The sequence below is a fragment of the Ornithorhynchus anatinus genome, chromosome 7 (assembly GCF_004115215.2).
Source record: "Ornithorhynchus anatinus isolate Pmale09 chromosome 7, mOrnAna1.pri.v4, whole genome shotgun sequence".
Lineage (NCBI taxonomy): Eukaryota > Metazoa > Chordata > Mammalia > Monotremata > Ornithorhynchidae > Ornithorhynchus > Ornithorhynchus anatinus.
Genome location: NC_041734.1, coordinates 47065579 through 47083143, shown reverse-complemented (window position 1 = coordinate 47083143; position 17565 = coordinate 47065579). Strand labels below are relative to the sequence as shown.

The window sequence follows — 17565 nt, the reverse complement described above, 5'->3', positions numbered from 1 at the left end:
CCAGATCATGTCCATTGAACAGTCATCCTTAGCATTTATCCATCTAACCCACAACTGTATTTCCAGAGATTTAATGTGGCTTGAGCCTCACTATGCCATAACATTTGGCTCCCATGATCCTGAAGCTTACCTTCATTTTGCATAATCCTGTTGCCATTGCTTTGCTTAGTGTCAGTATACCAATTCAGGGGATAACTACTTCAGATGCAGGGTGGCTAAATGGAAAGAACACGGGCACTGGAATCAGAGGATAGGGGTTCTAATCCAGGATCTACCATTGGCTTGCTGTGTGATCCTAAATAAGTCACTGAACATTTCAGTGTCAATATATCATCTTTATGGAGTGCTTACCATGTACAGAGCACTGTACTAAGCACTTGGGAGAGCACCCTATACCTTAGTTAATAATAATAATGTGGGTATTTGTTAAGTGCTTACTATGTGCAGAGCACTGTTCTAAGCGCTGGGGTATACACAGGGGAATCAGGTTGTCCCACGTGGGGCTCACAGTCTTAATCCCCATTTTACAGATGAGGTAACTGAGGCACAGAGAAGTTAAGTGACTTGCCCACAGTCACACAGCTGACAAATGGCAGAGCCAGGATTCGAACCCATGACCTAGTTGGTAGACACGTTCTCTGCCCACAGTGATCTTACAGTGCAGAAGAGGGGACAGACATAAATATAAATTACATATATATATATATATACACACACACATACATAAGTGCCGAGGATGGGGTCAATAAAGCATACAAACTTAAGTCTAAGGGTGATGCAGAAGGGAATGGGGAAAAGGGAAAATGAGGGCTTATCCAGGGAAGGTCTCATGGAAGAGATGTGTCTTCAGTAAGGCTTTGAAGGTGGGGAGAATGACTGCTGGATAGGAAGAGGGAGAACATTCCAGGCCAGAGGCAGGACATGGGTGGGAGGTCACAGTGAGATAGATGGGATGAAGGTATAGTGAATAGGTTGGTATTAAAGGAGTGAAGTTTGCAGGCTGTACAGAGAAGTAAGGTAGGTGACGGCAAGGTGATTGAATATTTTGAAACCAATGGTAAGGAGTTACTGTGGGATGCAGTGGGGATGGGCAACCACTGGAGGTTCTGACGAGTCGGGGAAAGATGGACTAAACAATTTTGTAGAAAATGATCCAGGCAGCAGAGTGTAGTATATGGACTGAAGAGGGGAGAGACAGAGGCAGGGAGGTCAGCAAGGAAGCTGATACAGAAATCAAGGCAGGATGGGATAGGTAAATGGATTGAAGGGCATATTTTAGCAGTGTTGTGAGGGTTTAACCATCAGGATTTGGTGACGGATTGAATGAGAGACATGAGTAGAGGATAATGCCAAAGTTACGGACTTGTGAGATGGGGGATGGTGGTGCTGTCTACAGTTAGGGGAAAGTCATGGGGAGGGCAGGGTTTAGGTGGGAAGATGAGTTTTGTTCTGGACATGTTAAGTTTGAGGTGTCAGCGGACTACCCGAGTGAAGGTGAACTAAAGGCAAGAGGAAATATGAGATTGCAAAGAAAGATCAAGGCTGGAGATGGAGACTTGGGAATCATAAGCAAGAGATGGCTGTTGAAGCCATGTGAGTGGTGAATTCTTCAGTGAGATGAAGAATAGAAGGGGACCGAGAACTGAGCCTTGAGGGACTCCCACAGTTAGGGGGTAGGAAGCTGAAGAGGAGCCCGCGAACGAGATGAGAAGGAACATTCAGAGAGATAGGACAACAAGGAGAGGACAGTGTCAATGAAGTCAAGTTTGGATAATATTTCCAGGAGAAGGGAGTAGTCGATAGTGGTGAAGGCAGTTGACAGGTTGAGAGCAATTGGGACAGAGTAGAGAGCACTGGATTTGACAAGAAGGAGACCACTGGTGATCTTTAAGTGAGCAGTTTTGATGTAGTGAAGAGGGTGAAAACCAGTTTGGAAGGGATCAAGGAGAGGATGAGAGGAAGTGGTGATAATGGGAAGGGAAGAAATGTGGCCTAGTTGAAAAAGCACGGGCCTGGAGTCAGAGGACTAGGATCTAAACCTGGCTCCACTGCACGGGCAAATCACTTAACTTTGTGCCTCATTTAGCCGATCTGTAAAATGGGGATCAAATCCTCCTACCTCCGACATAGACTGTGAGCCTTATGTGGGACAGGGACTGTGTCCAGCCTGATTATCTTGTATCTATCTCAGTAGTTGGAGCAGTGCTTGACATACTATGCAGTTGACAAATACCATGAAAATACAGATGTAGGCAATGCGCTCAAGTAATTTATAGAGGAATGGTAGGAGGAAGATGGGGTGATAACTGGAGGGAGGTGTGGGTCAAGGGAGGGGTTTTTTTAGGATAGGAAATGCATAAGCATGTTTGAAAGTAGTGTGCAAGAAGCCACTGGAGAGTGAATGGTTGAAGATAGCAGTCAGGGAGGGAAGAAGGAAGGCAATTGTTTGATAAGATGGCCAAGCGATGGGGTCGGAGTCGCAGGTGGGGGTGGTGGATTTTGAGAGGAGGGCGGAGATCTCCTCTTGAGGTACTGTTGGAAAAGATGGGAGCATCAAAGAAGGGGTTGGAGGAGGGAAAGGGATTCAATACTTGCTTCCCCTCACAATTAGAATGTGAACCCCAGTTGGAACAGTCATAGTGCCCAACCTTCTATCTATCCCAGGGCTTAGTACAGCTTAGGCACATAAGTAAATGCTTAACAAATACCATAAATTATTATCATTATTATTTATGGAGATTACCTAACCTGATTTGAAGGCCCTCTTCAGCAATAACATGATTGCTATCATGTTTTCCTCCAGCAGTCATCACCTTTGATATTAATTATGTATGGGTTCAGTAATTATTTCCATGCGTCCAATTAAGACACAAATTGCATTGTATTTGTTCCACTACAATGGAGCTACTTGATTTAGGAAAAGTAGAATTTCCAAAGGCTGTGTAGCACCTAAGGTTATGAAAGTAATGTAAACTATGGTGTTATTCAAGCCTTCCAGCTGAATAGTTTTTCTCTAACTTCCATCATAGAAAAGAACATAATTTCCCTTCATGAGGTACCAATATTAGTTAAGTTTGTTAGGGCTCTACACAGCTTTCTGTCCTTTGTATGTTGAGTTAAAAGTGGTCTGAAAGACCAACAGTACTCTGGAGAATGGGGTAAAGAGAAGTTTGTTGTGGACAGGGAACCTACCTACCAACTCTGTTGCACTGTACTCTCAAACGCTTAGTACAGTGCTCAGCATACAGTAAGCACTTTATAAATACCATCATTATGTTTTGTTCCAATAGACAGGTTAAAATAATGAAAAAGGGAGTGAATAAGAAAAAGGTATACGTGTACTATCAAAATAAACTCATTCTGAGCAGAGAAAGGCAATACTGAATTTGAAAATTCTGATTTCCCAAAATATTTTACCTCTGCTAATCTAGGATCTAAAGGGCCAAGCACCTTCTTGTTGCTCTTTTAATTTTTGTTCCTCAATAAGTATTTATTGAGTGCTTACTGTGTGCCGAGCACTGTACCAAGCACAAGGGAGAGTGCAATACAACAGAATTGGCAGACATGCTCCCTGCCCACAAGGAGCTTATAGTTCCTTTTCTTTTTATTCTCCCTTCTCGCTATTAGTTCTGTGGGGAACCAGAGGAGATGTTTTTATCAAAATATCACTTTTTCTTTCCCCAATGGGAGCAAAATAAGTCCTTTCTCCAAAACAAGACACAATTTATAAACTCTAAGGATACTCTGTAGAATGTTGTACCATTCTATTGGTGACCCTAATGTGGTCACGGACAGCAGACAAGAATAATGGATAGTCTTTGTTGAAACCAAGGCCAACAGATGTATGGTTCATTGGTTCTGAGATATAATCATGTTATATGGACAAACCAAAAGATTCCTTTTGGAAATCTCTACAACTTGCAGTAAGTTGCCTCTGATCCTGGCCCTTGTTCCAAATTCTTTTCATTCCCTCCCATCCAAGGTTCCTGTAAACATGAATACTGTTTCTGAGTCATGGGACTTGCTGGCAGGAGCGAAGGCAGAGGTTGGCTATGCATTTAAAATTAAAATAACAATATAATAATAATGTTGGTATTTGTTAAGTGCTTACTTTGTGCAGAGTACTGTTCTAAGCACTGGGGTAGATACAGGGTAATCAGGGTGTCCCAGGTGAGGCTCACAGTTAATCCCCATTTTACAGATGAGGTAACTGAGGCAAAGAGAAGTTAAGTGACTTGCCCACAGTCACACAGCTGACAAGTGGCAGAGCCGGGAGTCAAACCCATGACTCTGACTCCAAAGCCCAGGCTCTTTCCACTGAGCCACGCTGCTTCTCTATATAATGGTGTCCAATGAAGCGTCACTGATGATGCTGGGGATTCCCACTGGGAAAAATGGTTGAGACTTAGGCTTTTTGTTGTTGATATGATATTTGTTGAAGTCTTACTATGTGCCTGGCACTGTAGTATTAGGATTCAAGCAAATCAGGTTGAACACAGTCCATGTCCCACATGGGGCTCATAGCCTTGATTTCCATTTTGCAAATGAGGTAACTGGCACAGAGAAGGTAGGTGACTTGACCAAGTTCACACAGCAGACAAATGGCAGATCTGTCCTTCTGATTCCCAGGTCCATGCTCTAACGACAAGACCACGCTGCTTCCCAAGATGCCTAGTTCTGAGACTTCAAAAGCTGAATGAAAGAGTTGACTATAATTTTAGTGGCTCCCGTAAAACCACTCACAATCTTTCTTCCCTGTTCTAATTAGAACATAGAATATAATAAATGAGTATGCAGGAGGAGAGCAGCACATGATTATGTGCACAGTAAAATTTTTCATATTCAGGATCCATTTATGGCCGAAGTGACTGCAGCATTGTGTGGACACTGTGCCAGAGGAGCATGAGCCAGCAGGCAGTAGCTGCATCAGTACCCAACAAGAAACAGACTGAAATGGCCACCATATCAATCAATCAATTGTATTTATTGAACACTTTCTGTGTGTAGAGCACCATACTAAATGCTCGGGAGAGTAAAGTATAACAGAATTGATGAATATGTATCCTACCCATAATGCACTTATAGTCTAGAGGAGACTTTCCTAAATTCAAAGGGAGTTTAAGTAGGGGAGAAATCAAATGGTAAAGGAATCTTTTTAAAAAACAAGAACCATGAATTACATCAAGGTTCCATAGAGCAATAACTCTCTGAAAAGGGTCAAAGACTGTAACGCAAAGACTTTTCAGCAGAATCATTAAGAGAATGAGGCATGTCCACGTCCACTAATTACAGAATGTTAAATTTCCTCTTGGATTTGCTTTCAAGAAAAGTAGTTAGGCAGTGATTGATCCAGAAATATCATGGAGAGGTGATCCAATTTCCAGCATCACTGACTTCACCGAGTCCCCAAAGAAATGGAAAAATCAGCTGTAATGAATTTATGCCAATCAATTAATGGTAGTTTTGAGTACTTACTATGCATAGAACACTGTACTAAGTGCTTGAGAGAGTATAATACAACAAAATTAGTAGACAGGTTTCCTGCTTATAACAAGTTTACAGTCTAGAGATGAGGTGACAGTCTAGATGCTCTAGAAGGTTAATATCTCAGAGACCACAAGAATGACACTCCAGAATTAGGCAGCAGCATGGCGGAGTGGATAGAGCATAGGCCTAGGGGGCAGAAGGTCATGGGCTTAAATCCCAGCTCTGCCACCTGTCTGCTGAGTGACCTTGTGCAAGTCACTTCACCTCTCTGTGTTTGTTACCTTATCTGTAAAATGGGGATCAAGACTGTGAGTTCCATGTAGGACAGGGACTGTGTCCAACTTAATTTGCTTGTACCACCCCAGCACTTAGTACAGTGCCTGACACATAGTAAGTGTTTAACAAATACCATAATTATTATCGTATCCCATTCCCATTGAGATGAGACTGTTTTGCGCATCTCTCTTCCGAGAACAGTTACTGAGTCATCTTTATGAAGTTAGATTCCAGGGACTCTAAAGGAGAGCCCAGGGATTTCCACTACATCCACTAAACCTTAGAGGGACCTTCACTCATGTAGGCAGAGCTAAACCTTTCCCCTTCAGTCCCAACTAAATTTGCCAACAACAGAGGACAACTTTCCTTTTGTCATTCCTCAATGATTCATCTAAATCACATAAGAATATTCCATGTCTCCCTTACATTCATCCTGCTAAGATGCTATGAAAATGTACCTAATGTCCTGTGGTTAATAATCACATTTTCTCAGTGATTTCGTATTAATTTATCTCAGTGATCTAAGAACTAGCACGGATTAGTTGATAGAGCATGAACCTGGGAGTCAGAGGACCTGGGTTCTAATATTGGCTTTGTCACCCGACTGCTGTGATACCATGGCTAAGTCATTTAAGTTCCCCATGTCTCAGTTTGTTCATATGTGAAATGGGGATTCAATACTTGTTCTCCTTCCTCTTTAGCCTATAAGCCCCATGTGGGACAGGGACTGTGACTTGTCTACTTGTATTCACTCCAGTGCTCAGTACAGTACTTGGCATCTAAACAAATGCTTAACAAATACAACAATTATTATTATCATTATTATCACCTAGAGTCAGTATTCTTTAGCATTGTACCTCTCTCCCTAGTGCTAAATTAATTGATACTGAGGGATTAAATACCAAGAGCAAAACAAAACACGAGCAACCTATTGGAATATTTGAGTAGACACTGCAAAATGTCAAAGAAGATTCTGTTCAAGATAAGGGTTTCCCAGCAAATTAAAATTATAATTCCTCTAAAGAGCAGACTTATGAATAAAATCTGGTAAATTCTGAAAGGACAAGACAAATGGCTTTGAAGCTCAGAAACGTGTTGATACAATCATGTGTACATCTATAAAACTCCTTAAATGAAATGGCATTCTAACCAACTTGACTAAAGGATTTATGGAAAAGTGCCTGTGAAATTGTGCATTAGTTTGCAATGTAAAGTAGTTACTAAATTTACACAAACTATTCAAACTACAAATGCCTTCGACTGGCTGGATTAGTACCACAATTTTCCAAGCAATTTTAGTCCCACAAATATACTTATTCAAATTAAAAACAAACCTAAATACAGCAATACGTTTACCTTACACTTGCATTTCTGGGTATATGCAGATACACAAGTGTACCTATACACATATTTTGTCCTCACCATTTAACTATAACATAAAATAACACAGAATTTTATTAGAGAAGCAATGAACAGTGACAAACACTTCTAGATGCATGTCCCAAAGCCTCACTGAAAGAAAGGTCCTGCATGTGGTAAAATCTAAGCTCAACACTCAAAAGAAACCCCCAAAACAAAACCCCCTACATGTTTCTTGATATTGTAAAGGGTTTAGCTCTGTTTATACATCACCTAAAAATAGGATTGGCAAACAGTGGCCAAGCCCAACAAATTGAAGAGCCACAAAGCAGATGTATTATGGGTGAGAGCCGCAGATAAGAAGTGGTAGAGAAAGGGTGTTCTTTGTGGGGGTCAAGGGTAGAAAAAGGTGGAAGGACAGATTTGTGACAAACTGATCACTGAGACACCTACTGCTAGAGCCATGTTGGGGCCAGGGAGGGGGGGTATCATACTATATCACCCTTTCACTTGGATTTGCACCCTTAATTCACCAGTCCCTCATCCCCATAACGTCTATGTACACATCCGTAATTCATTTATATTAATGTCTAGATCCCCCTCTAGACTATAAAACTTGTTGTGGGCAGGACACGTGCCTACCAACTATGTTATATTGAACTCTTCCAAGCACTTAGTACAGTACTGTGCACACAGTAAGCACTCAATAAATACTATTGATTGATTACTACTCCTTGCCAGCTCGTCCTCAGTTCTGAAGCTCGGCCACCACAAGGGACGAGCTTAAAGTCTTCAATAATATCTAGAAACACTTCTGTGAGCTTGTGCAGACCCCGGGTTTTATTCAACAGTATTATTGAAGGCCTTCTCTGTGAAGACCATGAAACAAAGTAAGTGCCATGATATGACAGAGCTACGACAGAATCAGTAGACGTAATATCTGGCCTGAAGGAGTTAACAATTTAGTGGGGGGGGGGGTGGTGAGGAGAGCTGAACCCTGAAATAAATTACAGGTAGGAGGAGGAACAGAAATGCTAAAGGGGGGAGGACGCAAGTGTTGAAGTGGCAACTAGGAGGATATAGGGTCAGAAGATGAGAAATGAACCTGGGAAGGCTTCCTGTAGAAGATGTATTTGAGAAGGGATTTGGAGTTGAGGAGAGCAGTTGCTAGATGTGAAGTGTGGGGAAGGAGTTACAGGTAGGAGAGAGGGCTTGAACAGAGTCCAGAATAGGTATTTTATCCCCACTTACAGATGAAGAAACTGAGGCTCAGAGCAGTTATGTGACCTGTCCAAGAGCACATAACAGGAAGGTCGCAGTGCAGGGAGACTAGAACTGGCCCTCCAGACTCTCATTCACATGCTCTGCCCAGAAAGCCACTTATTCATTTCCTGCTTATGAATACTTCCACACACTATTCAACCTGATTTACTGTTGCATTGGTGTGCTAGGGACGGTTCTATTAGCCAGTTTGGTCACTGGATACACTCAAGAGAAGGGAGTCAGAATGCCTCAAGCATGCAGGTGAACTGATGGAATACCTTGGGTACGTTCTAATAATAATAATTATGACATTTCTTAAGTCTTTATTATGTGGTAAGCACTGTGGCTGATAAAAGATAATCAGGTTAGGCACTGTCCCTACCCAAAAAGGGGCTCATGGTCTAAGGGAAAGGGAAAACAGGTATTGAATCCCCATTTTTTTTTTTTTACAGATGAGGAAACTGAGGCACAGAGAAGCTAAGTGACTTTCCCATAGTCACAATGCAGGCAAGTGGAGGAGCAAGGATTAGAACCCAGGACTCCTGAATCCCAAGCCCGGCCTCATTCCACCAGGCCGTGCAGCTTCAAGTGACTTCTGTGTCATTACCCCTGTCTGATCAGCACTGCCTTCTGGATCGTTCCACGCTTAGAAAGAAGTCTACTTTATAAAGACTCTGATCAGAAATGAAAATCTTCCACATGGATATCCCTCACCAAAATGTGCTTTGCTTCAAGTAGACATCGTGAACTGTAGCTCATCTTTTGCTTTCTTGCACAATGGGGACTTTCTAGGATTCAAGTATCCCAATGGAATCCTCCAATTCTGGTCACTCCTAACAGCCTTCCTTTGAAACACTAACCTAACAAGCTTTTTGAGTACTGGAGCTACTAATCAATGGCATTTATTGAGCGCTGGTGCAGAGCTTAGGTGCTAAGCACTGTATTACATGCTTCAGAGAGTGGCACACAACAGAGCTGGTAGACACATTTCCAGCTCAACATAAGCTTTTAGTCTACAGAGATACTAAGTAGTTCAAACGCCAAGCTTATAGAAATTGTACCTAAAAAGACAGATTTCTTCATTCCTGACTACCTGCAGCTCTACCTAGAAATCATGCAATCTTTGAATAATAAGAATAAGGATAATAATAGACAATAATAATTGTGGTATTTGTTAAATGCTATTTGCAAAGTACTAAGCGCTGGAGTAGATACAAATTGATCAGGTTAGACACAGTCTCTGTCCCACAGGGGGCTCACAGTCTTGATCCGCGTTTTACAGATGAGGTAACAAGCACAGAGAAGTTGAGTGACTTGCCCAAGGTCACACAGCAGAACTGTGGCAGAGCTAACATTAGAAGCCATGAGCTAATGTTGCTAACTTCACCAACCCAAATGCAAGGGTGGAGTTAGTAACTAATATCACTACTTCCCTAAGATTATATTCAAAAAAGGAATTGTTTTGAACAGGACTCGAAATTGTGGTTTCCAGGTGGCACCTCTTGGGAGTAAGAATTTGACGCGTTCATGCATCAGATTCCACTCTCTGGAATGTGGGCTAACGGCTACTTCCAGGGTCACAGAAGAGAACTGAATCTGCGTCAAAGCAGAACCCTCTCCATCTCCCACCCTCTGTTCAGTCAAGCATATTGACACAAGTACCAGTAATAACTAGAACAAAGGTTTTCAAGTTTCATTCTCAAATCTCAGATGATATTTTCTTCCATCAGAATCTGCTCAGTGTAGCCTACGGATCAAAATCAATAATATTTATTGTGCGTGTACTCTGTGCAGCAAACACCATGCTAAGCCCTCGGGACAATACAACAGAATTAATAGATATGATCCCTCCCTAAAGAGTATACAATTTTGATTGGGAGACAAAGACTAATATAACACTTGACCGCTGTTACTTATTTCTTTATTTATATTAATATCTGTCTCCCCCTCTAGATTGCAAGCTCACTGTGGGCAGGGAATGTGTCTGTTTATTGTTATGTTGTACTCTCCCAAAGGCTTAGTACAGTGCTTTGCACACAGTAAGTGCTCAATAAATAAGATTGAATGAATGAATGAATGCTGTGAGGACCCTGGGCAAGTCATATCACTTTGCTATTTCTCAGTTTCCTCATATGTAAAAAGGGGACGCAACACCTGTTCTCCCTCCCGCTTAGACTAGGAGCTACAGACTATGCCTGACCTGTTTATCTTGTAATTGCCCAGTGCTTAGTACAGTTCTTGGCACCCAGTAAGTGTTTAATAAATGCCACAATAATGATCATTATTACTACTGAGAACAATAACATAAATTACACATGGGGGAAGCAACCAAGTATAAAGATATAGTCATAGATTCTGGGAGGTGGGGGATAGAGTGAGTACCTAAAGTGTGAGGACTCAACTGCAAAGGTAATAAATTAGGGAGGGGAACTGGGTATGGGAAAGCAACATTAGTCAGGAAAGGCTTCCTGGAGGAGTTGAGATTTTAGTACAGCATTGAAGATGGGGAGAGTAGTAACTTGTAGGATGTGAAGAAGGGGGGGGGGAAGGTTTCTGTGGTGAGAGAGATGAAAGGGAGGTACAGTGAGTAGGCTGGCAGTAGAAGAGCAAAGTTAGATATAATACTGAAATATTAAACATCAATGTGCACAAATTAATCAATGGACATTCACCTGAGCCTGAATTCTCTGCCAACACTTCCCCTCTGGTGACTATAAGCAGAATAAAAATGCTGAAGTTACTGGGACCTGTTACTTCACTACACACCTAATCAGTGATTCACACTAATTCCACCAAGTTCCCCATGATCAAGTTTGTCAAGCAATCTACTCTCATCTCCTAGAATTACAAAGTTGATAGAAATAGAAAGGAGGAAAAAAATATATTTCACATGTGTAAAATGAATCTATATGTCTAGGACCCTGGGGATTGTGCAGTCTCTAAACTGTAAAACTCCTATAACAAGACACCAGAGTCTTAATCTAACCCTGCCTTGCTGTACCTCCAAAACAAGTGGTTTTTCATTCTGTTTCAGCATTTACTACTCATAACTACTATGAAACATCTGTCAAGCACTCTGACATCTTACATGAAGGAACTGTCAAATTTAGAAATAATTGGGTTTATATGAGTCCAAGACAAAAAGTAGAAGGCAGAATTTTCCCTTCCATTTAAATCAGGAAGTGTTTTTGACATCAATAGAATTTACTAGAAGCCAACTATTAATATTTTAAATTCTAGATGTAAAATTTTTCAAATTGCAAACACCTCAACTCCCGGTCTTAGGTCACTGAGCTAAGTTATAGTAGTAACCTGTGTTAAACAACTATCCTGGGATAATATACATAAAAATGAAAAAAACTCATGCTTCTGTAAAATGGTTAATTTCAACAACCTTCAGTTCAAATTCAAGAATGATCAGACTTATTTCTTTAAATGAATAACACAATAATAATGATGGTATTTGTTAAGTATTTACTATGTCCCAAGCACGGTTCTAAGTGCTGGAGTAGATATGAGGTAAGGTTGTAATCACGTGGGTCTCACAGTCTTAATCCCCATTTTACAGATGAGGTAACTGAGGCACAGAGAAGTTAAATGACTTGCCCAAATTCACAGAGCTGATAAATGGCGGGGCTTGGATTATAAGCCACGACCTCTGACTCCCAAGCCTGTGCTCCTTCCACTAGGCCAATCTGTTTCTCTTCAATTTGGCATCAAATATAAAGAATATCCAGGGCTTCTGTGGCTTGCAGGTCAGTGTGTAATTTCTTTAATTGATGGTTTCAAGTGACTTGTTGCATCGTACTAATAACAATAATAATACTAGAGTGCTGAACATTGTACTAAGTATTCAAATATTCAACACAGTCCCAGTCCCACATGGGGCTCACAGTATAAGGGGCAGGGAAAGCAGCCATCTTATCTCCATTTTTACAGATGAGGAAATTGAGGCCCAGAGAAACTGAATGACTTGCCCACATTGACAAAAGTGGCAGAACTGGGATTAGAACCAAGGCCTGATTACTTCCCCCAAAGAAGGAAGTCTCTTCTACTGTAATAGAGTGGGTACAAGGGGGAGATTGATGGCAGAGCAAATGTTCTTATAGGTAAGAACATGCCATACACACAGACACACAGTCCTTTCTTTAGACAAAAATATTCAATACCCATCATAAAAATGAAACAAAATGATTAATACCAACTGCAGGCTCAAATCCTCTTAAAATAGAAGGGCAATTGGGGGCTATTTTTAGTAATTTTAAAAAAACATACTAAGTTTTGTTAAAAAAAAAAAAACGATTAAAAACAGACACAAAGACTCTTTTCTTCTTCAGGTTGTGTAGCCAGGGAAAGTAGTCTGCTAAATCAGACATAAAACGCCTCGGGCTCTCAAACTAGATTGGTCTCAATAGCTCCATTTGCAAGGACAACAGTCAAGATCATTCATTCATTCAATCATATTTATTACGTACTTACTGTGTTCAAAGAATTGTACTAAATGCTTGATAGAGTACAAAATTTAACAATAAGCAGACACATTCCCTGCCTGAGTTGCCAATTTTGGCCACGCTGGAAACAGACCTTCAATTTTGTCATGTCTCCCCAGCAGCTTGTTCCCCGGCTATTTTTCCACCCTCGCTTCTGGACCTCAAGGTAGATGGTGAGGGAGGAAACAAGCACAAGGTGTATATATAGGGCAGTTTGATTTTCCACAAAATAGAGGGTCCTGCAAGCTGAACCCAAACATCGCCTCACTTGTGGTCATGAATATGGAAATTTCTTGCCTCGCAGGGGGAAGGCCCCTCAGTGCAGATTCCCCTCCTTCCTTGTGGTTTAGGCATACCTCATCTTTCTCTTCCTGTCTGCGCCGTCGCTCAGCTTCAATCACGAGTTTCACTTGGATTTCCTGAGCTATTTCACAATCCTGCTGTTCTCTAAAAGACCAAGAGGGAAGCAGTGTTATTTGTAGAAATAATAACCATTTCCTCCTCTCATCCTCCACCCCTGCAGGAAGCTCACTGTGTTTATTCAGAGAATTAATGATCTGTGCCAAGAAGCTCCAGATAATGATGATTAAAAAAAGAGAGGAATACATAGACATCCACACCAGCCCCGGCTGGCCACGTGACCACATTTGCAATAAGATCAGAGGTTACCAGGGAGTTCTGCCCACACTAGTGGAATTTTCCATATCCTTCTCTTTCTTTCTCCATCTCCAATGTCATTATAGACTGTAAGCCCGCTGTAGGGAGGGATTGTCCCTCTCTATTGCTGAACTGTACTTTCCATGTGCTTAGTACAGTGCTCTGAACACAGTAAATGCTCAATAAATACGACTGAATGAATGAATGAATTATACGGCAAGAGGTGGGGAGAGATATGTGAACTGAGGTCTTCACCCCCTTCCTTTCTGCAACCTACAATTTTCAACCTAAAAGTTACGACTTGGGGATTTGAAGTAATCACTTTTTATAAAATACAGTATTGAACGAATAATAATCTTTTAAAACTGTGATATTTGTTAAGCACTATGTGCCAAACACTACACTAGATGCTGGGGTTGATATAACATAAGCCAATCAGACAGAGTCCCTGGCCCACATGGGGCTTATAGTGTAAGAGAGATATTTTTATCCCTACAGATGAAGCATGAAGGAGTTAAGTGACTTGCCCAAGGTCACATAGCAGACAAGTGGCAGAGTCGTCATTAGAACCCAGATCCACTGCCTCCCAGGACTGAGCATTTCCCACTAGGTCATGCTCTTCTCAGCTGAAGAAAAAACCTTAGAGAACGGCTGTGTTGATCCAGATGGAAGTTCATTTCGGTGAGGTGGAAAACACTAGCAACTGCCAACAGAATGCTCTGAAACAACAGCTCTAGCACTGATATTTAAGGAATGGAGTGACTGCTGAAATCCTGCTACAGTTGATGCACTGTCTGCTGAACGTACTGTTTTCCCCTAATATTTCTAAGAAGAATTAGCTGTTGTAATGGTAAAACGGCCAGGCATATCCAGCAAGTGAGAGAGTCAACATCCTGAGGAAGGAAAAGCCACTAATAAATGAGCAGTCAGCAATCAGTTTACTTTACTTTTGAACAGACTATTGATAATGCAGGCTGGGCGAGAATTATTTCCTCTCTCAAACCTCGGATTTGTTCTCTAGGAGAATCCATTTCAGAGAGCAAACTAGTAGATAAAGGAAAATGAAAAGAACAGTAAAGTACGAGACAAGCACTGTTATCCAAACCCACCATACTATGGGATACCCACAGAGATAAAAATGGAGGATTCAAAAATCAACAAACAGCAAAGCTTTTATACGGCAGATGGGATTGATCACAGGAAGTTGCGCAAATACAAACTCTTAATGGGCTCACAAAGGACTTGGATAAATTTGTGGATCAACGGACTGTAACACGCTATTAAAAAGGAACTTAAAGGTATACTCAGGGTCTGACTCCACAAAGATTGGAAGTGCAGTGTGGTCTGCTGGAAACAGAACAAGGCCTGGGAGTTAAGGGACCTGAGTTCTAATCTCTCTCTGTCAATCCCCTGCTGGGTGACTTAGAGCAAGTCACTTAACTTCTCTGAGCTTCAGTTTCCTCAATGTAAAATGGGAATTCAATACCTGTTCTCCCTCCTTCTTAGACTGGGAGACCCATGTGGGACCGGGTCTGTGTCTGACATTATAGTCTTGTATAGACATCAGTGCTTAGTAGTGTTTGCCCCATGGTTAAGTGCTTACTGAATTTACTGAATACCACAATTATTATTATTAGAGATGGGAAGTACTATCACCCCCATGGTGTTTGGGGGAGTTCAGGCGGTCGAACCTAGCTCGCATCGCCCCTCAAAGCGAAGAAGGGACCAGAGATGGATTGGAGTTTTCGGTTCTACCTCTAGCCACCTGATGGAGGGCCACTGCTACTCTTTTCCTTATCCTCATTTGGATCTGGAGCTGGGCCAGACAGAATTCTCTCACCCTCACAATGTTTGGGACCCCAGGAGGAAAAGGCAGGAAGTACTAGGGTACAAGAACTCCAGGAGAGCCAGGAACATAACCTGCTGCTTCCTGGTTTACAACCAAAGGCTCCTTCCTCCTCTGTCCATCAATATACACGGGCAGCCTATCGAGCTAAGATTCGATCTATCAGTGGCATTTATTTGAGGGCTTACTGTGTGCAGAACACCATTCACAGCTTACTGCTTTAGACTGCCTATCTAGTAGAACACCCAGGGCTTAGAGAAACAGTAGGATTATGTTTCGCAGAAAGAGAAAATGATCCAGCCTGAAAAGAATGAGGTTTGAACTTTGGAAAAAGCTGCTGAGAATTATGGGGTAACAGTTGCAGGCCAAAGCTTCTTGGGAGAAGAGGACTAAGTAGGAGATGAGGGAAGGAATCCTAAATGCCACTTCTGGCTCCCACTTCCTTGTCAGCTGTGTGACTGTGGGCAAGTCACTTCACTTCTCTGTGCCTCAGTTACCTCATCTGTAAAATGGGGATTAAGACTGTGAGCCCTATGTGGGACATCCTGATTCCCCTGTGTCTACCCCAGCGCTTAAAACAGTGCTCGGCACATAGTAAGCGCTTAACAAATACCAACATTATTATTATTCCTGCCACCAAGGGAGCAAATCCTGATATTTCCCCATTCCACACTCACATGTCTTTGTGGCGTTTCTGGATTTGTGCTCTTGCTTTCAGGTCTTCTTCTTCTTGCAGCTGCTTGGCCACCTGTAGATCATGTTGAACCAAGCGGTTCCGCTGAACATTTGTTGCCAAATGATGCTCAACTAAAAAAGAATCCATAGAAGGAGAGCATTGTTTCTTGGCACTTTTTCTTTTTTATGTTGTGGTGAAAAGCCTTTGGCATACTGGTTTTGGCAATGCCTTAAGAATAACCTACTAACCAGTTGAAAACATTAACGGTGATAATCCAGTGCAAGTACTAAAATAGGTGTTACTTAAGAGCTCAGGATTTAAGTATATGTCTCACATATGGCCTAGTGGATACAGCACGGGTCTGGGAGTCAGAAGGACCTGGGTTCCAATCCCGGCTCTGCCACTTATCTGCTATGTGACTCTCTCTGTGCTTCAGTTACCTCATGTGTAAATTGAGGATTAAGACTGTGAGCCCCAAGTGGGACAGGGACTCTTCCATCCTGATTAGCTTGTATCTATCCCAGTGCTTAGAACAGTGCTTGACACAAGGCAAACACTTAACAAATACCATCATTATTATTACTTATTCATTATTATGTATATACAAAAATCCCCAAGGAGAATAAATCTAGAACTAAACATTCCTTTGAGTAGCTTGAGCATTATTTATGCCTTGGCTCTCCTTCCTCTCTGATGACTGAAGATTCAGACTGTTCTCACTATCTCCACCACCTCAATCAACCATAGAAGTGGTTAGGTGACAACCAATTAGAACTTTTATCCCTTTCAGTTGCCCTTTAGATACCCCAATGTCCCTTAATCCATTATAACTAGGCCTGTTGTCTTAGAATTTTGGTCTTTCCATCTTTTTCTTTGTAGAACTCTATCTGGGCCTTTACAGTCGGAAAGTAGATGAAGAATAAAAGACCCCTCCAGCCATTACTCACTCTCCTGTTCCTGTAGACTGTAGGCCAGTGTATGATCCTCTAGGACAGCAAAATCTCGGCACACTGTAGGGTAGAAGAAAACAAATAATGGAGATTAATATTACCATTGCCTGGCTACATTTAGAACATTTCGTCATGATCACTTGGACTGGTCCTTTTGACCCTGCAACTCTGAAGTATATTAAATTATTATCACATCCACTTCAAACACTGGTAAACTGAACCCTAACAATGTACTTAAGGTTATTAAACAATCTATCAGGTCCTATGAGGTGAGGCACAGGGTAAAATTCTCCCACAGTTAGTTGTAAACTCTTTGAGGGTAGGGATCATGCCTTGTAATCTATTGCACTCTCCCAGTCACTGAGTTCAATGATCTGGACACAAGAGCACTCAGAAAATACTATTGACTGACTGGGTGATGTTCTTCCCCTTGACGCTGTTTAGTGCCATTGTTCTCATCTGTCCGTCTCCCCCGATTAGACTGTAAGCCCGTCAAATGGCAGGGACTGTCTCTATCTGTTGCCGACTTGTTCATCCCAAGCGCTTAGTACAGTGCTCTGC

At 41.8% G+C, this 17565-nt stretch overlaps 1 protein-coding gene across 2 annotated transcripts in view; it reads right to left on the bottom strand.

The window, feature by feature from the left end:
- Positions 1-17565, bottom strand: part of CCDC50 (coiled-coil domain containing 50) — an 86246-nt gene that overhangs the window by 25099 nt on the left and 43582 nt on the right. For both annotated transcript variants that reach the window (XM_029068366.2, XM_029068367.2), the window contains exons 2-4: positions 17002-17064; positions 16056-16185; positions 13232-13322 (exon numbers count right to left, since the gene is read on the bottom strand). In XM_029068366.2, coding sequence (XP_028924199.1) covers positions 13232-13322; positions 16056-16185; positions 17002-17064 — 284 coding nt within the window. The remainder of the gene's footprint in view (positions 1-13231; positions 13323-16055; positions 16186-17001; positions 17065-17565) is intronic.